Genomic DNA, 25,542 nt, shown 5'->3' with positions numbered 1-25,542 from the left:
CGGAGCACGGCTGGCTCTGCTCAGGATGGAGAGATGATGTCGGAGCTGACGGAGCCGCTTTCCAGCAGGCAGGCGGGAAATAAAGGGATAAACGCAGGCGGTCAGATGGGGCTCCAGCCTCGCTCGGGCGGAGGAGCGCTCGCTCAGCCCAGACCTGCGAGAGAGGTCCCGGGAGGCACCGTCTGCCCGCGGGAGGGTTGCTGTGCCCCTGCTTCCTCCTACCCAAACTGCTGCCCAGTTTACTGGGGGGCTTACAGGGATGCCACCCCCCCGTTTGCAGCTGGGAAAGGGCCCATCCTAAGGGGAAAGAAGCGAAAAAGAGCTTTGGCCGTCACAAAGCCACGTCAATCCGTCAGGACCGCTCTGAACTCTCACCTTTCAGAGCCTGGCACTCCTGGCGTACTGCAGCACCCTTTGCTTTCCGTGTCGCACCAGCTGCTTCGGTACGGTTCGAAGCAATACAGTTTTAAGCGAGCAGCAACAGCCACGGAGCCTTTCTATTTTAATTTTTTAGGGGGCTAGTGCTGCTGATGCAAATAACATCCTTCTCCACACACCTTCAGGATTTCCTTTCCCCACTGCTGAAGGCTGCAGTGGCTGAAAATCCCACCGCAGCGGCCAAGCTAAGCTGCCGCCGGCTGCTCTCTGAGCGCAAGGGCTGGCTGGGGTCTGGGGGAGCCGGCTGGCACGGTGCTGGGTTCCCGGAGAGGTCGGGTGAAGCCGGGCCCCAGTGCCCCCCAACAGAACCGACCATTTCCCAGGGTGGGTCTGGTCTCTGGAGCAGCCCCGGGCTCACCTGAACCCCAGCAGATCCCAGACCCACGTTTGGCTTCTGAGAGCAAGACCCCGAAGCGGGTCAGCAAGCGGGGAGGCAGCACCTGCGCCCCGCTCCCTGCGAGGCTTCCTCCGACGCGGCTCACGGCTGAGTTCGAGGCCGATTTCCCGGGGCTCCAGGGGACCCGGTGGCCGCAGCACAACGGCCGGACACGCTGCACTGGGGCTCCGAACGCTTCGAGCGCATCCCTCGGCCTCAAGCCGTGCCGAGAGCAAGGGACGAGCCAAGAAGCTGCACCCCGGGTCAGTTCAGCCTTCCCCAGGCGCGGGGCGGGGGGGCCAAGCAGGGATGACCCCGGCTCTGGCAGCCTCCCCCAGACCTGAGATCCCCACCGTCTCCCAAAGGAGCAGGAAAATGGCCAGAAAAGTGACCGCAATGAACCCAGCACAATCAGCAGGTAAAAATTATACTTTTATTTTTAATTTGAGTAAACCGGGAAGAGAATCGGTTGGTTTGTTCCATTCGACGGTTCAGTTAAAAATTAGGCCAAATAACTTTTTTTATTGGTGGGTGCTCAACCCGACGGGAAGGAGTACACAAGGACAAACCCCAATCAAGCGACGGATCCGGAAGAAAACACGTTCTAAGCTCAGCACTGAGACGCAACCGGGGAAGCTGGGATGGACGGGGTCTATTTGACACGTGATGAGAAGCAATTTAGCTTTCAATTTTTCTTTTTTTTTTTTTTCTTTTTTTACTATTTTATTTTATTTATTTATTTTAAATACAGGTTTAGGTGCTTTTCAGCTATGAAAAAAGGCAAAAAAGTGCATAAGTTGAGAGAAAAGGCAGAAATCAAGCAGTAAGAGGTTTGTTTCCCATGGCAGGGGAGAAGGGGCAGGGCGTGGGAGGGGAGAATTAGGACAATGGTTTCAAGGTAGCGTTAAAAAAAGGTCTGTATACCAAAATGGAATTGCCCGTGTTATTTGGTCCATTAAAAAACGGTTTATTCACATTGACACTCCCCCCCCATTCCCAGACAAGAACGTGATTAAGAGGATGAGCAGGGAGGCGCGGACTCCCCCCCCCCGCCCAGCCGCCCCCTCTCCCCTGCTCTTGTGCTCGCTCGTTTTAGCACCAACCGGGATTCCCGTCCCGTAAAGCCCATCCCAGCTGCTTCTGGGGTCCCGCGCTCACCCCGAAGGGACGACGGTGCCAGGAGTCCCCGTCACTCTCCCCCCTCCCCTTGCAGCCACTTGGGGAAGGAGCCAGGAGCCAAACGCTCCCCTCTCCCCGGCTCGCACCTCCTGGGGGGGTCTCTGCCCCGCCAGGAACCCCCTCCCCGCACCCCTGACCCCGGTTACCCCAACCCCATCCACAAACCAGTCCTGTGTGCTTTGAGAAAGGGGACTGCGGACATGAGGCTCTGGGATCCTGTCCCCAAGGATGTGTCCCCAGAGCCAAGGAATGTCTCAACTCGGCCGCTTTGGTCCCGAGATTCCCTCTTTTCCTTCGCGAACAGCAAAGGCGGCAGCTTCCCCGCGGAAGCATCCCGGCCCCGCGGTGCAGCCGGAGCCCCGAGCAGCCTGGCAAGGGGACGGGTCCCTCCAGCCGCCCGGTTCTGCCTGGTCTGGGCTGAGCCGGGGCTGTGCGCGGGCAGGGGGGCAGCGGGAGTGCCGGAGGCAGCACCAAGGCATCGCCCCTGCCCCGATGGTCGGCTGCTGTGACCCGGGAGAAGTCCTGAGCATCCTGCTCCTGCCCTCCCCGCACAGGCTTCCAGTTATACCTGCCCCTGCCCACCCCCAGGACCTTCGGAGCCCAACAGAGAAGGGGGCAGGGACGTGCTTTGAGATTTTGGTCCACGACGTGATCCCAAGTCAGGGGCGGTACCGCTGCTGGGGACCAACGAGAGGTGCAGGGCGGCTCAGGGTGCCAAACCCTGGTCTCTGCCACTCGAGACCGAGCTGCTGGAGGGGACAGTCACCCAGGACGGTCCCCAGCGTGCTGACAGAGGGGGAGGATCTTTCACACACGGCTCAGAAGAGGGAGAGGGGCTGATCCTGCCGGCTCCCCAGATCATTTACCCAGCAGGTAGAGGGCTCTGGAGGGTCCCAAAAGTCCAGCAGCAGCAAGAGAAAAGCAGGAAGATTTGGTGTGAATTTGGGGAGCGACCACCGCTAAGAGGAAGCGGCTGCTCCGGCACACGGGGCCCAGGGGACCCCCAGACCCCGGCCCAAAGAGGTGAAGCCGGAGCTGCAGCGAGGACGTGAGGTCTCGGTGTCGCAGCGCTCCCCCCCAGCGCAGAGGAGCGGGGAGCCCAGCCCGTCTCCAGCCCTGGAGCGGGAGCAGCAGCCTCCAGGCGAAGCAGTGCTGTGGCTGCTCCTTTACCTGCCCCGGCTCGGCCCCGGAGGGATCGGGGAGGTGGAACGAGGCAGCCGGAGGCAGAAGCAGCAAGAGCCGCTCCCAGGGCTGCCCAGAGCAGCCGCTCTGAATCCCAAGGATAAAGAAAGATTTTGAGATTTTTAACTGCAAACGTTCCTCTGTTTTGAGGACTGAAGGGAGCAAAGACTGAACGGAAACACGGCACGGAGGAGCCGGGAGAAGCCACGGGACGAGCCAGGGCGGCGCAGGGTGGAGGCTGCCAGCCCGTCCCTCCCGTCAGCCCTCGGGACGAGCATCCCTCACCTGGGAGGGTGCCCTCTGCCCCTCCCCACCACAGCAGGGGGAATTTGGTCCTAACAGACGGGGTCTCCTCCTCCCTTTGCCGGGGTCCCGGCGACTCCGGCTGTCTCCCCCCGCCAGGAAATGTCGGAGCACCTCGGAGGGCTGGAGAGGAGGGAGACCGAAGGAGAAGGAAAGCTGCGGCGGTTTGGTCCCTTGAGCCCCCAACATCCCTTGCAGCCAGTCCCTCAGTCCCGACAGAGCTAGAACGAAGCTAAACTGGCAAGAGAAACCGGAGGCGGCTGCAGAAACACAGAGTGACCGAGATGTCAGGACGCGGCTCCGGCGGGCGACGCCAGAGCTCCGGGCATAAGGGACGCCGGGGCAGAGAGACGCACGCACACACACACACACACACACGCACACGGGGCGGGGGGGAGGCCAGCGTGGGCTGGGGGCTCGGCTGTCAGCCCCGCGCCCCGTCCCCTCCCCGCGGCTCAGATGGCCTCCACGTAGTTGGCGGGGAGCATGCCCGTGTCGCCCGTGCGCTCCACCGTGCCGTACATCCACCCGTCGTCGATCTGCTGCACGTTGATGATGGTGTCGCCGTCCTGGAAGGAGACCTCGTCCTCGTCAGCCGCGTTGTAATCGTAGACGGCGCGGAAACGTTTCTGGGGGGGGGGGGGAAACAGGGGTCAGCGGGCACAGACCCTCCCCGTGCCGTGCCCGGCAGAGCTGCCACCCACGGGGCAGGGGGTCCTGGGGCAAGAGCCGTGTCAGACCCAGCAGGTTCTTACTGGGCACCGCACAGGGATGCTGGTGCCCGCCGCAGCCGTGGCGAGCAGAACCCAGCGCTACGGCACCCAGCGGCCCCTTCAGAACCGCTCTGGCCCTGCCCAGGAGCGGGGAGCAAGCGGAGCAAACCCTTGGGAGGTGGAAAGCGGGGGGGCTGGCGCTGGGGTGGGCACCGGGAGCCCTCGGGCTGTACTCACCCCCCCTCCAGAAGGAGCGTTGCGCTGTGTAGAGGCCGGTGCCGCGGGCTCCTTGTAGCCGTAGGGCTGAGACGGCGGCTGCTGCTGCTGCTGGTAGACTGGGAGGGGGGAAAAGACGGGTCCGTTAGCTGGAGCTGGTGCTGGGATGGGGGGGGGACACAGCAAAGCTCCCCCCCGCAAAGATGAGGCGGCTGCTGCCCCGCGGGCTGGACGCCCGCAGCCCCCCGCCTTACCCGGGTTGCTGGGTTGGACGTGGTGAGGCGGCTGGTGCTGCTGCTCCGCGGGTCTCCGGTAATTGCTGCTCTCCTGGGAGTTCCTGCGCTCCGGCTCAGCGCCCTCGCTGGGACTCGGGCCCATCCTGCTCCTCTCGAACTCTTCGTGGTATTTTATCTGCAGCGGTGGGAGAGGAAGGGGAGGTGAGAGCGCAGCCGGGACAGCCCTGCAGCGCCGGCAGCAGCTCCCGCGGCCCTTCAGCGCCAGGAACGCCCTTCACCTCATCCCAGCTCCTCTCTTGTTGCTACCAAGGACTCAGCACCAGCCATTTCACGGCCTCCCTGCCAGTGCCAGGCGGCTGCTTCCCCCACATCTCCCCAGGGGACACTTGCTCAGAGCCCTTTGTGGCACAAAAAGGAGGAGGTTGAAGCGTCCTGGGGGTGGGATGTACAATTTTTTGGTGAGATTCAAGACCAGGCTCCCAAGCCCCCAGGCTGCAGGAGGAAAAGCACCTTTAGGAAGTGCCCCCTGCACACGCCGAGCCTGGTGGGCAGCTCCCCAGCCCGTGGCTGGGTACGGCGAGTGCCGTGGAGGTACCGCTCCGAACCTACCCCCGGATCCCTCCTTAACTGACGCGTGAGGGGGCCTCGGGGGGGGTTGTTGAAGAAGACTCAAAGCAGATATTGCCCAACACACCAGCTGCAGGGGACCGAGCCCCCCGCCCCCAGCAGGCAGGAGGGAAGGGTTAACCCAACCGCCTGGGCGTGGGTGTGAAAATTAACAGGCCCTTGTGTTAATGAACGCTTTGCCACCGGAAAGTACCTGGAGCCCACGTGTCTGCTGGTTCAACAGTCACTGAGGGCCGGGCACTGCACCAGGGGCAGGAGGCAGAGCCTGGAGCAGAGCCACCCTCCCGGGAGGGAGAACACCCCGAGGGGGAGCACCCTGCTCCCCCAGCCCAGGCCTCCGGACAGCACCTCCCGGCCCTCAGGGGCTCAGGCTTCGCCCAGCTCCGTTGCCAGGAGGGTTTCCCTGTCGTGGGGGGTGGTTTGGGGCACCCCCGTGCTGCGGAGGGGTTCACGCCCCAGCGGGCGCTGCCGGGCTGGGCAGCCCCCTGGGCTGCCCGTGTGCCTGCCCAGCCGCCCCCGAGCGGGGCTGTCTGCAGGGAGGGGGGGTTGTTTCTGCGTCTTTATTAAGTGGGTCACTGCAAGCCCAGGCTGGCAGCCAGATGTCCACAGGGATGCTGCTGGAAAGCGCTACCGAGGGTGAAGGGGGCCGAGCAGAGGGACACGGGCTGGTTTCATCTCTCTGCTGTGTTATTTAATGTCCCCAAAGCTCCACAGATCCCCTCCCCCCCCCCCCAAAAAAAAGAGGGGTGCTTTCTGTTACAAAGACCACAGCCCCGCTCCACGGGAGGGAAGCTGTGCTCACCTCCCGCAGGCTCAGAGCCCACCGAGAAGCTGCCTCCAGGGAAAATCACCCACCCAGGTCCCTTTCCCAAGTGGGAAACCTTCTCCAGCCCTCGCTGTCCTGGGGTTTGGTGTGCAGATAACATCCCAGAGCTCCCCCAGGAGAGATCAGCGCTTGCCAGAGAACTGCACAATGGGATCAGAAGAAGAGGGAATAAACAACCTCCTCCCGCCCTGCTGGGCATTCTCCTGCTTGGGCCACCATCCTCCTCCTCCCTGCAAGCCCAGACCCTCCTCCCTGGACACCCCGAGGGAGCAGACAGAGCAGCTCCCACCCCAGGGCCTTTGTCCCCAAGGCAGGGATGCTCCAGGAGGGAAAGAGCAGCACAGGGCGCTGCGGAGCCGCGGAGGAGCTCACAGAAGCCGCCCAGCCCCGTCGAGCGGGCGCCCCAGAGGTTCCTCCTGCAAAGCTGCGCTCCAGGGGCGGGTTTAGTGGTCAGGGAGCCTTCCCAGGGCTTCCCAACAGCTCCTGGGTGTTCGATAAGGAACATGAATAACGACTTTCACTGTGGGCTAAAGGTTAATTAACTCCCTGCGTGGTGCCGACGGCAGATGCTCCCGTGCCAAGACGCCCGGGGTCGAGTTTGGGCAGGGGACAGATACACCCCGCGCCTGCCGCGCCCAGCGCCGCAGCTCTACGTGCGAGTGTGCATCCTCCTCGCTCACCATGGCAACACACAGGCGTCCACGCACCACCGGTACCTGGATGCGGATGGAGGCTGTGGGGGGGCGGGGGGGGAGCGCAAGGCGCCAGGCCCGAGCTCGGGCAGGGGTTTAATGTCACGTTGGGAGATGGAAGAGCTGGGTCTCTGGCAGACGCAGGCCGGAGCTCCCCTTCCAGAAGGTCAAGGGAGGATGGAGATGGTGCTGTGCAGCCCCCGGGAACCCCTCCACGTCAGCACAGAGGCAGGATGATTTTTTTCCCTGGGAGGGGGGCAGAGCCCTGGCACGGGCTGCCCCGAGAGGCGGTGGGGTCTCCTTCTCTGGAGACATCCAAAACCCGCCTGGACGCATCCCCGGGTGACCTGCTCTGGGTGGTCCTGCTCTGGGTGGTCCTGCTCTGGGTGGTCCTGCTCTGGCAGGAGGGGTTGGACTAGAGGATCTTTCAAGGTCCCTTCCAAGCCCTGACACTCCGTGAGGACGGCAGGAGGGAAGCTGTGCACGGCCAAGGGGGCTCGAGGAGCTCCCTGCACGGCTGCTCCGGTGCCGCGGCCACCGCAAGATGTGGGCTGCAGGTAGGGAAGGGGCTGACGCTGCCTGTCCCCCCCCCCAGGCTCAGGGCTGGTGACAGCAGGGGGTGGGACCCTGGGGACTGTGCAAATCAACGGCAGCAGCAGCTGCAGCAGCGCCCGCTCCCGACAGCCGGATGGTTGGGAAGGGCTTTGCAGGAGTCAGGAGGGGTCAAGGCAAGCGGAACCTGGCAGGGGACAGTCGCAGCTGCAAGGGGACAGGAGGAAGAGGTGTGTGCCTTTGGCAGGGGTTTCCACACACAAACAACAGGCCAGAGAGAGCACAAGGGGGACCGGGGTCTCTCGCGGGGGAGGGGGGAGCAGCAGCAGGGCTGGCCCCAGCGAGCCGGGACCGCGCGAGTGCTGCCCACGCTGCGGGTTACGGTGACAACCAGGAGCGTACGGGACTGGCCCTGGTCCCCATTTGCCCCCAGCAAAGGCCACTCTCTGCCGCTCCCCTTCCTGCTCCTCGCAGCCAACACGGACTCGAGCACCTCGGGAGAAGGGAAGGACTCAGATACTCCTCCGGATCCGGCTGCAGCATCTGCCAGCGCGGAGGAGCCGGGAGAGACGCAAGCGGGGTCACGAGACGCCCGGGCGAAGGGGCTGGGGGATCCCCGCTGCCCGGGCTTCAAGGTGCTGCAGCCTCGCGCTCGTGAGCAGCCGTCAGAGCGCGGGGCCACCGCTGGCTGTGCGGGCAGGGCCCCCCCTTCCCCCCCCAGCCTCCTCCGGCGGGAGGAAGGTCACGGCAATATCACACGCAGAGATTAGAAGCTACTCACGTTGCTGATCTGATCCTGAGTCTTTTTGATTCTCTGCAGCTCCGGGGTGTCAGCCACCACGCTGAAGCCTTTCCCCTTATTCTTCTCAAACTCCTCCTTGTAGCGAATCTGGGTACAAACGAGAAGGAACAGATTTAAACGGCGGGGAAAGCTGGTGTGCACAGCAGCTGGGTCCAGCAGCAGCCCCGCACCGTGACCCACGTGCTCTGGTTCCGCACCGTGACCCATGTGCTCTGGTTCTAACAGGGCCTCTGCCTTGCTCAGGAGACCCCCCCCAGCGTATCCAGGAATAGCAAAACGGGGTATTGCCAAGAGCTGAAACACACAAACAACTTCCTACGCCTCTGCTGATCTTGTTTCTCTTTCGGCAGGGGCCGGGGTAACTCGGATTTACTTTGAATTTCCTGTGGGCTACCAGCGCGCCCGAGTCACGTACCACGGAGCTGCTGACCCACGGCAAGCTGCCGGCTCGGCAGCCCTGGGATTTGGCGAGCTACACCCGTGCGAAAGCATTTCCACGTCAGGGGACGTTCAGCCACCTCTGGGAAGGAATACACCCAGAAGGCCATAATGAAACCAGAGGGTGGAGGCTGGCAAAACACAAGCATCCTCATTTCTGTTTGCCAGACGCTGACATCAGCATCCCTTCCCATCACACCCAGGAGCTGAAAAGTCCTGGCTTTCTCGGCTTTTTTTTCTTTTTAACATAGCTCTATCCAGCTTTAAGGCTGCAGCTTCCAGCTCTCCCGGGAGGGAGCTAGCGCAGCACACCACCACAGCCCCTCGGCAGCCTCGGCTCCGGGCGTTGCTGGTCCCAGTCCCAGCTGGCCCCGCTCTGCGCAGGACCGTTGCTCCCACCCAAGTCACCCAGAAGCAGAAGCAGCTTCTGCAGAGGCTGGAACCCAACCGCCGACTCGACGGCTCCAACGGGGAAGGGAGCAGCGCCCAGCTGCCCGGCCCACCCCGACACAGCGCCTTTGCTGACTCTGAGATCCAAGCGGCCAGAAAGACGCCCCGTTTTCATGGCTTGGGGGGGGGGGGGAAGCGCAGATGTTCAGAGAGACACCCCGACCTCCTCCGTCCTCTCTGCGGGGATCTGGCCCCGTGCTGACGGCTGTCAGGAGCTGCCTCTGCCTATTTGGGGAGGAAAGAGCCTCAAGGGGCTCCGTCCAGCGGCAGCGCGGAGCCAAAGCTGCCCTTCCCAGGGATTCACCTCCCCGGCGCTCGCCTCGCGCGCCGCGGACAGTTGTTATGTTGTCACCAAAATGAAAAGGTCACCAGCGCCTGTCACGCGAGGAGATCAAACCTCCGGGCCCGCCGTGCCAACCGGCACGGACAGCCACGGCGCAGCCCGCCTCCGCGTGCGCAACGCGGGGCCGACGCTCGCCCCCTCGGGCTGGGGGGCACGGAGCTGCCGGCGGTGGGTGAAGCAGAGCGGGAGCCGCCTTTGCTGGAGCGAGGCTGGGAGAGCAGCGGGATCCTGGAGCGGGAGCGCAGGGGCCAGACACCAGCGCGTCTGGCCAGCACCGGCAGCTTCCCGGAACCCTTCCCGCCCCAACGGCCGGCCGGCAGCCCGCCAGACGAAGGGTCGGGAAGCTGGGCTGGCCCTGCACAGGGAGAGCTTGCGGGAGGCGGGTGCTGCGCTCCCGTGCCGTGCCAAGAGAAAGCTGGGAGGCCGAGAAGCGGCAGCGTGGCGGGGGGGGGGGGGGGCGGTGGGATAAAGCCGATTTCTCCCCGACACGCGCTCCAGCAGAGCCACGCGAGTTCGCCTCCCACCCAGGCCGCGTGGCCTGCTGGGCCTGCAAACGCCTTTCAGGAAAGGCTGCCAGACGTTTTAGAGCATCTTCTGGAGGAGCCAAGGCACCTCCGCTGCCATCTGGGCTCTCCTGTGGTCCTGCCTGGCTCCGGCCCAGGATCTGGCCCAGCGGGCAGGAGCCGGCAGCGTCTGGGCCACGTTGATGCGCCCAGGTCGGGCCCCTCCAGCGCTGGAGCCAGCCAGGGCTGCGGGCACGCAGCACACCATGGAGCAGGTCCTGCCCCTTCTCTGGTGCAGAACACAAAGGAAACAAGAGGTTTCCAGGGGAAAATGAGACACGGCGGTTTGCGTTTTGCAGAGGGGCTGGAGGCTCAGGCCAGCTCGGTGCGTCCCCCACCCCAGCTGGCCCTGCCGGGAGGCTGGGGTGGCTCAGGGGCCACAGTCCCCAGGGCTCAGAGGGTTTTGTCTGGAGCAGGAGGTGGTGCCACACGCCAGCAGGCACCTGGGAGCTCGCCCCCGTGGCTGCACGGGTGGTGAAGATGCCCCAGAGCTCGGTGCTCGGCTCGCAAACACACTTCCTACCCTGCAAACCAGGAGAAAGGCAAGTTTTGGAAGCATCTCAGAGCCCCTACACCTTCTCAGCCACCGGGTAGCACAGAAACCCTTAGATAGACGGTATGATCTGAGAGTCACATTAGATTTCTAACTCTAATGCGACATGAGAAAGCAAAGGCTTAATGAACCAGGCTGCAGAGTCCACCCCGGGAGGATATTAATACAACCAAGACGCCAAAGCGCATCAGAGGAACACGAGAGACCGATTTCAAGGCAGAAGTCTCCTTTTCCTTGAAGCAATACGGGGGAGAGGAAAAAAAAAAACCCAACCTTTTGTTGGCCGGGGTAAAGAACACAGCTTGAACCTCACCGATGAGGAAGGAGCAGCCTCGAGGTGTTAACCACGGGGCACGAGGGACCAAAGGTTAACAGAGCTGTGACACAAACCCTCTGACACGCAGCCGGACAGGGGATCAGGAGGGGGTGAGTCAGCCCCGGGAGCTGCTCGGCGAAGCCCCAGCGGCAGCGACAGGCGGGCAGAGGGGCCGGGGTTGTCCTTTATCTGCTCGGCTCTCGGCTGAGGCCGTTCGCCTTCCCAGCGCCGCAGCCTGGGCGCGGGGGGCTGGCCCTGCCGTTGTGCTCGGCTTCATCCTGCCCAGGCGGCCCCCGAGGAGGGGGCACGGGGTGCCCGTGCTGGCTGCAAACGCGCAGCTTGAGGAGCTGTAAGAAATCCAGGCTGGAAGGATAAAGTCACCAAGCGAGAAGCTAATCACGAGGCTACGCGGTTCCTTTGATAAGTTCGGTATTTTTACCCTCCTAAATCCCACCCCCCTCCTTCTTCCTTGTTTTTTTTACCCCTCTAACTTTCAGGATACAGGAACGTGGCCCTAAACAACTGCCATGTGGGGACAGCTAATGGCAGGGGGGACCCGATCCTGGAGTCATGGGCGAAAGACGCAGGTACAGGGGGCAGGACTAACCCAAAACACACGTCCCAGGCTGGTGCTCCCAGCTGGCTAGGGTTCCTGCACCCCAGCACGGCTGGCCACGGACATCAGAACACGGCAGAAGCACCGGGGCAACGCTGGGAGGAAGCAAGGGAGGCCACCGGGCAGACACTGTCCCCGTGCTCAGCACAGGGGAGTCGCTATTGAACAGGATCCATGGCCCTTCCCGGCTTCGGCACAGGAGCGACCGGGTCCCGCCGGGCTGCGGCCATGGCCAGGTCTGAGCCAGAAGGGCGGGAAGGAGGGAGGAAGCGTTCAGACAAGGCGCCTTTCAGCTTCTCCCGGCCCTGGGTTGTGCCAGCAGGGACCTGGCAGGCAGCGCTGGGTGGGGAGAGGCGACCTGCGACCCCCGGCCACCGAGGAATCCCGCTCCCAGCGCAGGATGCCTTGAGAGAGGCACGAATCCTTGCTCCAGCCACGTTGCCAGGGTCCTGCTGCCTTCGCTCCCTCGGGAACTCGAGTGCAGGTGACCCTGGGTGACGAGGAGGGGCAGAAACGCCCGGTTTGGGACGTCCCACCGTGCTTTCACAGGGCATACCGGTACCGCCGGGAACCAGCCCAGCACCGCGCGAGGGGCCGTCCAGCTCCATCGCTCCCGCCTCAGCCGCCACCCCCACACCCGCTGCCGTCGCTCCGGCTCGTAGCTGCGTTTCATCGACACGCTGTACTGAAGAGCCGAGCGAGGCAGACGGCGCCGTACCCACACCTCATCCCGTCATAAAAAACGGGGCCCACAATGAGCTTTCCCGGAGGAATCGTTCCCTCCGCGAGAAGGAGAGCAACGCGCATCCGTGCGTTATCCGAAGGGAGCCGGGGAACGGCCCTTCGCACACGACAACCCCTCGCAGGTCTCAGCTCAAGCGTGTCAAACCCTCCCCTGCGTCCACGTCCTCGACGTCACCCCCAGCCGGAGGGACAGGCGAGGGGTACCTGCCTCCCACGCCTCCGGAGGAGCCTCCGCCCGCCGGCAGGAAGGGCTGCACCCAAAAACACCATTTTAAGAGCCCGAAAGAGGAGCCACAGGGCAGGAACCTGCAATTTTCTTGCCGCACGTGGGCTGTAAGACAAGGCTGCAGGCGAAGAAGCTGTCACTTTGGAGACTCATTTAGCTGCCCAAGACATCATTATCCAGCATCTCCCAGTGACCGGAACAGGAGACGCCTTCCCAGCAGACACAAATAGCGGAGGCAGCGGGAGCGACATGAAACCGCTCCAGCTCGGCACGCAGCTGCCCCATCCCCACCCTCCGGCGAACGACCAGCTTTTCCAGTCACACCGGGGTGGACAGGCAGTGTATTTTCGGTGGGAGGAAATACGGGATCAGCCTCCTCGGGGTCATCCACAAGGAGAGCGGCTCTCCAGCCCCACAGGAGCTCTGCCCCAGAGGACCAGGTGAAACTGCTGGGGAGCATCGCTCCCACAGCCAGGGAACGACCCTCCACCGGACAGAAATCCCCTGTGCAGGGGACACAGACCCAGCGATCTCCCTTCTCCGACTGCAGCTCCCAGCCACAGCTTCTCCAGAGGGACAGGCGCTCGGGGAAGCTTTGCAGCGAGGACCAAAGGCTCGGCCACGGCTGAGTGTGGCTGGTAAACGCGAGCTTGAAGGCAAGATGCGACTGTTCACGTTGCCCTGCTCTTACTCCACGAGGGATTTCAACTCCTAGACCCACGTGCCGAGCTCTGCCTGTCCCAGCAGCGTCAGCCAGGATGCGCTTTTCAGCGGGCACTGGCAAACCCTAGTGCAGAAGCCCTCCTGCCGGGCTGTCATCACGGCGAAGCCGAGCCAGCCAGCCCTTCTCCGCAAGCCTTCCCCTGTCTCGGCTAACAGCTCCAGTTCATCCAGTTAATTTGCAAGACTGTGAACCCCGCTGCCTGCTCTGGAAGGGCTGAGGTGACCTATTCCCGTCCCCAGGGGTTGGCTCAGCTCTTGCAATTAGTAAGAAGAGATTGTCAATAAACCAGAGCGGCTGCTAGTGTGTTTTAGCCAGAGCGCTTCAAGAAATACAAATGTTTGGCGCTTGGAAAATAGGAGACTCCCTTTGTAGGCAGAACAAAGGCAGAGAGGAATTAAGATCTTATCTGAAGCGTGTTTAGGATCCGTCCTCCCCAGGGCTGCGGGCAGTTCAGCCTGGCAGTTTCCACCTGGTGCAGCTTTGCCACCTCCTTCCCACCGCTCCTGCCATCCCTCCCTGGCTCCTCTCCACTGGGGCTCTGCCAGCACCCAAACGGCCAGCACGCCCCCAGCAGCCTCCTGCTCAGAGAAGTCCCGCTTTGCAGCTCATCCTGGCACGAAACCAGCGCTGAAAAGGTGGGGTGGTGGCACCTGGCAGACTGGGAGACCCTGCCTGCACCCCAGCCCCTCTTCTGACAGGCTACCAAGGGAGCACAGAAGGCTCTTACAGCCCTGGGCTCTCCCAGCTCCAGCCCCCAAAGTCCAGGAGAGCACCGGGAGCTGGGCATGGCCGCTTCTCTCCCAGGGACAGCGGGAGATTTGAGTCGTAGCGACCAACTTCTGGAGGCGCGGGCTCAAACGAACAGACAAGGCAGCTGGCTTTGCCTCCAGCCACCTCCCGCACACCACGAGGAGCTCAAAGTCCCAACCAGCTACAGAAGAGCCCAGGCAGCGGAGCAAACTCCCTCCCCAGGGTCTCCTTTAATAAGCAACAACTAATGAAGAGCCTGAAGTCATTGTAAAAACAGTGCTGGAGACTCCAGACCGCTCGGTGCAGCATTATCTCGACTGTTACCATGGAAAAGCAACCGTGTCCCCTTAACCGCTCTATGAAACACAAAGCCAGCCCCAGGCTGGGCTCTAGCTCTACGCTCGAGCCAAGCTGCGCTTGTGCAAGCCAGGGAGCTGTTGGGCAACTTGCTCTGAGGAAGAGGCCTTGCAAAAGCAGAGGTTTCAAAACTCGATGCTGGCTGCACAGGCACCACCAGCTCTCTCTGCTAACAGGTGAGGTCCTGAGGTTTCCCCCTCCTCCTCCATCGGGATGCATTCCCAGGCAATCTGCTTTTCAGCTCCTGATGCTCTCAGGCTAATGGGAAGAGAAAGAAGGAAGGTCACCGCATCCTTCACAGCGCGGCAGGGAGAGGAGGGCGCTGATCCCGAACTGTTCCCCGTGAAAACACTACGGCAAATCCCGTGCTGTCCTCCTCCTGCCCAGGACCAACGCTGCTGCAAGGCTGAGCTCAGCCAACACGCCTTGCTGACACCACTCTGGGCAGCCTTCGTGCCCCTTTGCGAAGAGAAAGCGAAATGGAACGGATTCCCAGCAGAGTTGCCACATCCTGTGCTCTCCTGCGAGACGCTGACTCGAGCCAAACTTGCCGCCGGACGCGTTTTCTTGCAGCGCCGCGTACTCTGAGCACACGCCTGCAGTTCTGCAACGTCAAAGCTCACGACAGCGCTTCAGAGTGTCGTCTCAGATGCTTCAAGACACCCTCTCAGCAAAGGGCCGTGAAGAAGGGTCACCCACCAAAGCTGCCCGCTTCTGTGCCCACCTTGGCCTTCCAGCTGTTTCGCTGCAAGATCGACGCTCACGTTTCTGTTCTCAGTGGCTTGGAGCAAGAGCAGGAAAGCAGGGCTTGCTCCCTGGCCCACCCAAGGGACCAAGAGCCAAGTGGTTCCCACTGCAGATATCAGCACAAGAACCCAGCCCACAGCCATGCTGGGGACTTTTGCTGATCCAGAGACACCTTCAGGGTATAAAACAGGACATGTCTGGACAACACCCTTCTCAAACAGGCTCTTCTCTTCCCACTAGAGAAAGAAATCCTTATCTGTGCCAGTCGTTATCCCTTCTATCTGTTTATTTCTGCTTGCCAGAGCTTTCAAGCCCTACAAGATATGGGTTTACTTGAAATACTCGCCTAGAGAGTCAACGCCTGCCCAGATGAGGCCGTTGGCCAGTTCATCTGATCGTGTGGGCTGGATGTCAGCTGGGAAAAGGGTAAACTGGTGCAAGGCATGGACTGGGAGTGGCAGACTGCCTGCTGGAGCCTTCCCACCTCCAGGAGGTCCCAGCAGCCACGGATGACTGGAACAGCAAACACCGCTGAGATGGGTGAGACCCGAGAGGAGGGACCCACGCCCCGAACCTGCCTCTCCCTCCTCTGCGCGAGGGCGTAGGACAGCACGAGAGCACGGGAAAGCGCAGGGCGACGGGGCAAAGTACGGCAGCCCTGGGCGAGGAGCGGCCCGGGCGCTCACCTGGCTCTGGAGCTCGCTCTGCTGCTTGAGGCGCAGGTTCTCGGGAGTGTCTGCCACCATGGTGAAGGACTGCTTCGGGTAGTGTCTGGGGAGAGAGGGGAGATTGTGAGTCACCGCGTTCCCGCCGGCCAGCGCCACGCTCGCTGCCCTCTCCCACCCGCAGCCCCCAGGAGATCCAAGCGGCCCCACCACGGCGAGTGGCGGCAGCGCCACCCGGGCTGCAGACACACCCACACGCAGGTTTAGCCAGAGCCATTTGGGGTGAGGGGACTTCTCCCCTCCGCCTGGCACCTTCCCCAGCAGATACGCGTTTCTCCCTGGGTTCCCTCCCAATCTCAATATATTAACTTCAGCTAAACTTCAGTTTTCTCAAAAAAAAAAAAGGAGGAGGGAAGAGGAGGTTGGTTTTTTCCCCCCAGGGGACAAAGCCATTCCAGGTTTGTGCCTATCTGATTTCTGCAGAGACCTTAACATATCTTCAGCGTTCCATTAAACAGTCCTCAGGGTAACATTAGTCCAAGTAAATGCTGCGAACGCTCTGGTTTACAACGACCTTGCCTGCTCCACTGTTTCAGCTGCGAAGGGTCAGAAGGGAGCAGGGCGGTTTTACTCGCTTATTTTGCTGAAGTTTCAGCCACGCGAGCCTCATGTTACGGTTTCCTGGGACTGCAGAGTATCACAACTGCGCTCTAAACCACGTCAGCATAACCGTGCCCATCCTCGGGCACAGGCTGCGCTACTTATCTGCACCAGTTCAACATGTTTAGTGAATCCTTGGGACATGCCCGGAATGGGAACGTAAAGCAGGAGACCTCCACCGCGGTCTGGCCCCAAGCCAGCAGCTATTGTTCCGAAGCCCCGTCTCTGAAAGCGCGTGCAGCCTTCGCTACAGAGAACATAAACGAAGAGTCGGGAGAACTCGGGTACTGGCAGAAAGTAAATGTCTAATCCTAAAGCTGGAGGCTGCTAGAAGGCCCATCCAAGGAGGTGAGTGAACTTCCCGTGGCCATTCCCACCCTCCAGGAGACAGGGAAAAGAGCAAGAGGCAAACCGCTGCCGTGATGGGGTTGGTTCAGCGGGCGAACGCCTCCAGCTGCGCTCGAGCAGACCCCAGGGGCAGTTACTGCTGGCGGGGTCAGTCCCCACACCACTCAAGTCCTGGTCCTTCCCTCAGCGTCAGCCGCGTCCTGCATCCCAGAGGATGCTCTGACCCGCGGCCGGACCCGGTCCGGGCAGCCACCCCGGCTGTGTCTGCAGCTCCACACACGGTGCGAAGGAAACCGCCTGCGAGAGGAACACCCGCTCAGCACCGGCCGCCGCGGAGGGGAAGCCCTCGGTGCACAGCGCTCCCCAGGAAAAGCCCAGGGAGGGAATGTGACCCTGAACAGATGGCAACCGCTCTCACGGGATGGCAACCGCTCTCACGGGATGGCAACGAGACCGAAGACACCCACGGCAGCACCTCGGGGTTACAACGCAAGGAGGGGAAAGCTGCCTTTTGAAAGCGTCTGAGGTTTCTCTTCGACAAGAGTCGCAGTGGGACACCCAAACCGGGCGGCAGAAACAAGACTGCGGGGTTTTAGGAAAGTTGCAGGAGGGCGGGCGGGAGGCGCGGAGGCAGCGCCAGCACCGCCCCTGGGTCGTGCTGAAGGGCAGCTCGTGGCGCCGCAGCTCAGCTGCACTTGCAAATACGCGCAAGGACGTGGACGAACTCTCCCACAAAGCCAGACGATCCGACTGTCCTTTCACTGGAGTAGCTCTTGAAAGAGGTGGCCAGGGCTAAGCAGCCCACGGAAAAGAGAGGGCAGCTCCTCACAGAGGACAACTGGGAGGTCTCACTCGCCCTCGGGGACCTGAAGGCTTTGGGCACAACGCTGATCCCCGTGTCAGGGCTGTAACTCAGGCCGTGCATCCTCCGGTTCCCACATCTCCATCCGGGCAGCCCAGGCGGTGGCTGAACCAAGCTCTCACCCGAGGGCTACGCAGCAAATACCTGCAGCTCCCGTCCCTTCCCAGACCCCACGAAATGGGTCTTAACTGGGTCTTAAGGCGGCTCCGGGCTCTGTTTTGGGAGCTTGTGTGCTCCTCCAGCACTAGCAATTATCTGTTTCCAGACTCAGCATTAGCACCTCTGCCCAAGGCTAATCGAAGTGTGGTCAAATGAAGGCAAATGAGCAGAAAGCCAGCTGCATGTGGAGGAGCCTGGTTGAGAGCAATGCTGTCGGAGCAGGACAGCAACAGATAGGCAACCCCAGACCTGCAAGAGCAGCACATACCTCAGTAAAGCAGCAATGCAGGAAACTCGAGAATAAAAATAGCTGCCTCAGCCTCACTGAAAAAATAAAGAGAACCCCCCCCACACACACAGAGAAACCAAACAACGCAGATGTGGTTTGCAGAAAGGGGAAAAGGCAACTCAGCAAGCAGCAGCTCCCTGCCTGCTCCCCTCCCCAGCCCTGCGGTGCACGGCAGCAGAACCCACCCGCCAGCCCAGCTTCCCCCCCCCCCAAAAAATACACCACCACCACCACCTCCCTGCTCCAGACCTTGTCCTGCTGGATGCCACCTGCTGCCATGGCCCATCACCACCGTCCCAGCTGCCTGCTGCTTTAGGGGAGTGGAGAGTCAACACCAGGCTCCCAGAGGGATGGGGAACATTCTGCCCGCCTGAGGACAGCCAGCCCGTGAGCATCTGGTGGGTACTGGCCACGAGCCCCCAGCCAGCCCCCCACCCTTCCCCAGCCCGTGATGCTGGTGCGCAGAGGGCGCAGCCATACCCGCACCAAATAAGCCTAAATTAACCCTGCACAGCGCCCCCCTCCCCCCCCGACACCCAGCAATAAGATCGAAAAGGACAAGAATTGGTTTTACACAAACAGCAGATCAGCAACTGCTCGAAGGATACAGTTTAATCTCTGTTTAGATTAATCTGATTAGAGGGGATATAATACTGTGTGTTCAGGCTCCCTTCCCCACTACCTTTGGGCACCAGTATGTCCAGGCTTCACACTGGGATACAATATCAAGGCAGATATTTCACCAAGCTACTGCCTGGGGCTTGCTGCAGAGAAATTCCTGCATGAAGGTTCCAATAATGCTAAAAATCTGATTCTCCAGGAGGGTCCCGCGCTCACGAGGAGCGACGGACACCGGGCGGACACCACGCTGCAGAACTGGGCGCGGGTTTGCCGTTTATTTAAGTGCTCTTAACGTTTCGGCCACAGCTCCTGCTCTCCCAGCAGCCGGTGCCACTGGAGCGTGGATGTCCGGGCGGGTGCTGTCCCGACTCACCTCTCTGCCGGACACTTCAGCAAAGGCCCAGCTACTGCCACCGCTGCGGAGCTGCACCGGTGAGTGACGTTTTAGGAGCAGCAAACCAGCCTGAGACACCTTGGGACCAAATCCAGCCCAGCTGCTGCCTGCTGCCAGCAGAGATCACAGCGTGGGGGGCTGGCGAGGGAGGGGCTCGGTCTCAATTACACCGGCCCAGCTTGGCCTCTGGTCAGCAAAGGTTGCTCCTGGAAAGGCTGCTGCAATTGGGCTGGTCGCTGGGTTAAAGCGTTCAGACCTTGAAGAGAGACAGCATCGAGGGGAGCTGACCCTTTTGTCATCGCAAAGATGACAAAACCCCTTCGCTAACAAGCTTGGGTGGCCAAGGCAGCCCGTGTCAGAGGAGTTTGCACTTAACAGCCCTTGCTCAAGGGGTGCTGCGCCTCAGCCGCTCCAGGGAGGACTCCTTCCCCCTCCTGAAGGGGCAGCGTGGGTTACGGCTACGGGGAGGCTGGTACCTGCTGGGCAGAGTGTCAGGAGCAAACACCGCCAGTAGGAGATGGACTTTTTTCTTTTTTGGTCCAAACCCAGATGCCATTAGGCAGCTGCTGGGGGAGCTGGGGCTTAATGAACAGTAGTGCTAATCCAGTAAGTGCCCTACCTCAGCTTCCAGGGGCACAAGAGGACAGTCCTGAGACTCGCCTCTTGTTTCACCCGAGTTACCGCTCGCACCCCGGAGCCCTTTCCCGAGTTTCTCGGAAGTCACTGCCTGACTCGTACCAAGGTCAAAGAAAACAAAGCCACCTTTTAAGTCCAAGGAGCTCAAACGCCCTCCCCCGACTGCTAATTCTCCATTTGCAGACCAGGTCTGGAAGGCAACAGGCTACGCAGACCAGCCCCGGAGCTGCCGTGAAGGAACAAGAGCTCTGTCCCAGCCCGACAAGGAGAGCCGAGCGCCGCCACCGCCGCAAATCCAGAGGCTTCTTCCTGCTGCTCAGCAGCAGCTTTTACAGACACCCCCAATTTTAAGAGCCCCCAAGGGCTGCACGCAGCCCCCAGGCCGGCAGGAAAGCCACGCAGCGAGACGTACGGCTCCCGCGAAGGGCCAACGCCGTTTTTCAGTCAGGTGCACCACCAGCCAGAGCTGCATTTACGGCTCAGCCACGGCCCAGGAGCTCCCCGTACTATCTGCTGGTGCTGCCAGCCGAAATCATCCCATTGCCATGGCAACCACATCCCATGCCCCGGGCATGCTAATAACGCTTGGGAGAAGACGAGTCCCCAGCAGCAGCCTCCGGATGCAGGGAGGAGGGAAGCCCCAGTTACTGCGAGGGCTGGAAACCGAGAAATTCATCCCCGTGGAGCTCAGGCGAACCGAAGCGCCATGGTTGTAGGGAAAAAAAAAAAATAAAAATAAAAATAATCCAAAAGCCAGCTAACAGCCCCGCTTCTTGCATTTACAGGAGCACTGTGCCCACAGCGGGCTATGCCCTGCTGCAGCCGCAGGCTGGCGAGGGAGAGGAAGAGATAGCCGTAGACCACACAGGCTAGGCTAGAACTAGGTTTCCGCTTCTGTTAAGATTTTGAGGAAACCTCCCAAGGATTTGAGGCAGCTTTTTACTCAGCCTCGAGCCCCTGCAGACTGTCGTTAGCATGGCAGGAGTAATCTGTCCGTCCGCACTGGGCGTAGGATGAAATGCACAAGCTGAGCGTCTTCCCCTAAGATTAGGAATCACTTTTCTCCCCAGCTCATGAGATCCGCCTGATAAAGAAAAGGCATTTCAGTCCTTAGGGAATTTAAGGCCGGGGGTTCCTGAGGCAGGAGCGGTGGCAGCTCCCCACCGCCGAAGCCAGCGCCTCCCCCTGCCCAGCCAGTACAAACACAGACACCCGGATCCCTGCCACACACCAGAGAGGAGAAAACCATCTCCCCTGCATGAGAATCAGCCACAGTAATAGTCAGCAATAAATTAAATCTTAATGAGAAGATAGTGAGGGAATTGCCTTGGGTTGGGAGCGCGGGAGGCAGCCTGTGCGTGGGAACGGGGCATCTGCGGGACCTGCAGCGAAGACAGGCTCGTCCCTCCTCGCGTGGGGTGGTCTCGTGGCAGAGCAGACCCAGCTCTCCCCCTTCTCACAGTGAAAACCAAGGAAGGAGCAGAGCTGTGGGTCCTCGCTGCCCTCCCCCAGCCGTCACCATAAATACGTCTTGGCTGGGGAAGCAGGGAAGGGGGAGGGTGTTTATTGCTCAACCTGCCTGGCTCTTTCAGAAGAAGCGTGAGCAACACACGCCAAATCCACCCGTGCAGTTACCAAACAGCCATCCTCACCAGCCAGGACCAGAGCCGAAGGTTTCCCAAACTGGAACCAGCAGGAATTTCAGCGCCCACCACCACAGCCGCTTCCACGTGGCGCTGAGGCCAGAGTCCGTGGAGGAAGAAGCTTTCTGCCAGCAGCTGCAGAAGGGATCGTGCTGCAAGAGCTTGTCTGGCCTCTGACAGCAGGTCCCCCGCCAGCGACACACCCGTGAAGGCTCCCACAGCACGTGTGCACCTGCCCTGATGCCCTTCACGCCCTCTGCTGCAGAAACACTTGTCTCCTAAGTTCGTGCAACAAGTGGAGAACCGTGCGGGGAACAAAAGTCATGTGAAGGGAAGATGGAGCCCTGAAGGGTCATTAGAAAACCCCTCCAAGCTCCACAGGCTTCAGGGACAAGCAGCCTGAGAAGACAAACGGGAGAAAGCTGCTTCAAACCATCCCTCTTCTGACAAACGGCAAGGAAATAATTAGTCCCACGCACCCTTAGATGTGACATTTGTGTAAAGTCTGCTGCTAAGTAATAGCTATTCAGGCAAAACCAGTAACCTTTCCAGAATGAATGGGAACCAGGGGGAAAAAAAAAAACCCACCCATGTGAGCGATCTGTAGGGAGGTGCCTCTGGTTCCTACTTCTGGCTGATGCTACGACAGGGTCCAAACGCTTTGCTCTCATTTCGGCAGGAGCATCATGGGGTTTTCCCTGCCTGAGGGGACGCAGGAGGGGGATGCAGGAAGGAAGCCAAGTCTCAGCGGGTCTCCGGGACCGCCCGGTGCTCTGCAGCTTTGGTGACGCTGTGGCAGCCGAGCCCACGGCCGTGAAGCAGGAGGGGTACAGAGCCCAGGCAGGGTGAGGGCACGTCGAGCCCTTGGCATCCCCACAGCTGCTCCCCCAGCCAGGCAGACACGGATTATTGTAACGACTGACGGAGAGGAGCCTGCTGGTCTCGGGGGGCAGAGCCGCCAGACGGCTGGTGGATTGGCCTCACACTTCGGGGTCTCTCCTCACAGGCACTGCCGGCATCCCTCCTCTGCCTGATTAGAGTTTAACGAATGGGACACACGGGATTCCGACCCCCCGCTGCGGGGGGCTGCTGTCAGATTAAGCGAAGCGGCACACGAGTATGTGGGGCAGAGGGACACGTGACGGAGCGAAGGCTGGGCACTTGGGGCGGCACGTCGCGTCCTCGCTCGGGGCCGGCGGAAAAACACCCCCCCCTCTAATCTGCAGCTCCACGGGACCTCGGGGGATTACACCCATCAGGAGAGACGCTAAGAAAAGCCACCCCAGATTTCACACGCTGCAGAAGCAACTGAACGGCCAGCTAAGGAGGGAAGGAGCAAACAGCCCAGAGCCGTTTGCTTTCTGCAGCACAGAAGCAGCTCCAGCCTGGCAGGTGTCACCCACAGAGAGGACAGCCACTTGCCACCTTCAAAAACCCACAAAAACCCAGTGCCCACAGTTCCTCCTCCCAAAAAAGAGGAGCTTTACGACCGGTAGCAAGACCCTGCGTGTGGTGAGATACCCCAGCGAGGCTGTGCTGGTCCAGCCACAGCCACCAGAGACGAGGCATTTTTTTTGTTGCGTTGCTAAATCAGGTCAGTCGAGTCTCCTCCAGCCAGATAGAGCCTGTCTGGCTCCCGCATTAGAGGCTGAGTACGGCAACTCCGAGGCAGATGAAAGTTTACCTCGCTGTTACCAGCGAGCCACAGGGTTCCCGAGGGATAACGGTCTGTCTGCTCTGTGCATCTCACAGCCCTTCCCCGAGCAGCTCTGCCTTTCCCTCCAGCAGCACCGCTACGGACACCGTCGCACAGCCACGGCAGAAAAACCTCACCCGGTTGATCTGAGGAGCCACACAACCAAAGGCAAGGCTAAGGCAGGAAGCTCCTTTAGCAGGGACATTAGAAAGCAAACACAGACCCCTCCTCCTCCCCAGACACCAACCAGAAGCAGCCCCATACCAGCACCCTGGTCTTAGTTTTCTTGTGACCCATTAGCTGACAACACCTGGGCAGTATTCTCATCTCCCCGGACCCAGAGCAGTAGTGAAAAGGGTCTGCCCGCCTTCTCACTTGCAGATCAACGCGCACCTCCGAGCACTCGCACCCCATCACATCCCAGTCCTGTCCTAAAAGCAGCATGTGCCCCCGAAAACTGCCTTTCCAGGGAGCCAAGTTAAGCGGCAGCGCTTGAACTTCTGCCTTTGGAGCTTCTCACAAACTGGAAAAAAAAAGTTAAAACTCCTCCAACGAAGAGACTGGTGGGACACATCCGTAAAAAGCATGGCACCACCCAGCTGCTCCGCCAGGAGCCAGCTGACGTTAGCTGTGGGACCCGGACTCTGCATCTCCAGCATGACTCAGAAACCCGCATCTGTCCCTCCAGCAAGGCTAGTTTACACCACAGATCATGTGTAGATGAGTGTTTAGAAGAGCCTCTCTAGTGTAAAGTGTTGCTTGTATTCAAGCACAGGCTGCTTCAAGCAAGTGCTTTTGGCAGACTTGCCCGGCAAGCAGCAGCAGCACAGGCTTTAGCACTGGATGCAAATCCACGGTCCCTTCCTCGCCCCCAAACCTGCACCTCGGAGCAGCGACAGACACCTTTGTGCAGCTGCGTCAGGGTTTAGGGAAAGAAGGGTTAAACCAAGGAAGCAATAGGCCCTGCTCTGCCAGAAGGCTCCCAAGTTCACATCCTGCCTTTCAAAGAGTTGCTGATTCTTGGGGACGGGCTTAGAAAAGAAAAAAATAATTAACTGCTCTTTTCTTAATCATAAAAGCAGCACCACGCCACTTTGCAGAGGGCTTGCAAACACCCTCCTGTAAAAGAGCAGGCTGCAGGCAAAGACTCCAGTGCCTCCCAGCATTTTCAGGGGGAAGCTGCCAAAATGGCTGGGCCAGCCCCTCCACGTGGGCAGCTGCTGCCTTCTCCCAGCATCTGCTCGCAGCCCGCCTCAGCGCTGGCTTTGCTTAACGGAACTCAGAGCACAACTCGGCCCGTTTGCTCAAAGACCCTCCCCGTTGCCCACCCAGGGTAGCGCTGCCAGGCGAGCACAGGGCTGGAGGGGGCAGGAGGAGCAAAACCCGTTGCCGCCAGCTCTAGCACGGCTGTCTCAGCGCAGGACAGCAAGGGGGGGAGCAGGGTTTTGCTCAGCCAGCTCTGCTCTCCGCCAGCACAGGCAACATCCACCTCAGCCCCGTCCCCGGAGGCTCTGCCAGCAGCTACCGAGGGCGTTGCAGAGCAGCACGCTGCCTCAGGGAAAGCCAGCCTGTTTCCACCAACCTGCTTTAATCCACAATGGAAAGATTTCAAGCGCACGCGGGAGAACAGGGGTTGCCAAGCCGTGAAGTCAGAAGTCACTCCCGGAAAGGGCTCTGCTTCGTCACGCTGCTCCCCCCTCCCCATCGCTGAGCCCCCCCAAAACAGAGCAGTGCCTGTCTCATCCTTCCCCCGCCACTGTTTATGGGAACAGAGCGGGCATTGCAACGGAGCTGGCTTTTTCCACAAGGTTTTTTTGGCCCCAGGCATGGATAAGCAAGTTTAGGAAAGTCTCAACGTTCATCTGCAGCCTGACCCGGGCCGCGAGGTCAGTGCTGGGCAGCCCCGGCTGCAGACTCAGCCCAAACCCTGCGCTCCTGGCTCCGAGGACGTCGCGTGGCTGCTGCCCCATCCCCTGGGCAGGGCTGCAGGCAGCTGCCGAGCCCTGGAGCTCTGCCTGAGCCCCCAAACCCACCCTGCGCAGGGTGAGCTGCAGTGCTGCCTGCCAGCCCGGGGCAAGAGGAGCAGAGAAGCCGCCTGCAAGACAGTGACAGCAGAAGGACCTTCACCCACCAATGCAGCACACCCTGACTGCAGGGGATAGCGCTTCTCGGAGAACATCTGCTTTGCCAGGGTGACATGGTTTAGTCTTTAACAATAAGCAGCCACCAAGCACCTTTTGAGCACACACTTTCCTCCCCCTAATGCCAGGAGTCGGGAAACATCTACCAGCTGGGTGGAGAACACCTGGGGCTACTGGGAAGGAGCAACACAGCAACGCAGGGTGAGCCCAGGAGGGAAAGGAGTCAGAGAGATTTCCCCTTGCCCACCTCTGCAGAGGCTTCACCTACAAATGCTTCGGGTGGCGCACAGGGGAGCGTCACCGGTTTCAACTGAGCTCCAGCCATGGAGAGGAGGCCACAGCCGCAGACGGGGTGCAGGAAGGGGAGCAGAGCCCCGCAGAAGGATCTTGGATTTCCAGGAGGAATAATGTCAGCTGCGAGAGGTCTCCCCACCAAGCCCCGGTACACGGAGAGCACTT

At 60.8% G+C, this 25,542-nt stretch overlaps 1 protein-coding gene across 4 annotated transcripts in view; it reads right to left on the bottom strand.

The window, feature by feature from the left end:
* Positions 1-3,933: 3,933 nt before the first annotated feature.
* Positions 3,934-25,542, bottom strand: part of LASP1 (LIM and SH3 protein 1) — a 31,490-nt gene continuing 9,881 nt past the window's right edge. Inside the window, exons 3-7 of one of the 4 annotated variants that reach the window (XM_086477982.1) lie at positions 15,656-15,740; positions 8,122-8,229; positions 4,657-4,818; positions 4,429-4,515; positions 3,934-4,107 (exon numbers count right to left, since the gene is read on the bottom strand). In XM_086477982.1, coding sequence (XP_086334108.1) covers positions 3,934-4,107; positions 4,429-4,515; positions 4,657-4,818; positions 8,122-8,229; positions 15,656-15,740 — 616 coding nt within the window. Of the gene's footprint in view, positions 4,108-4,428; positions 4,819-8,121; positions 8,230-15,655; positions 15,741-25,542 lie in introns of all 4 variants that reach the window. The other 3 variants (XM_086477980.1, XM_086477981.1, XM_086477979.1) reach the window with 3 other exon arrangements.

Source organism: Leptosomus discolor, chromosome 25, assembly GCF_034619465.1.
Source record: "Leptosomus discolor isolate bLepDis1 chromosome 25, bLepDis1.hap2, whole genome shotgun sequence".
Classification (NCBI taxonomy): Eukaryota; Metazoa; Chordata; class Aves; order Leptosomiformes; family Leptosomidae; genus Leptosomus; species Leptosomus discolor.
Note: the sequence above shows the minus strand (reverse complement) of the source record. Positions and strands in the feature narration are given on the sequence as shown.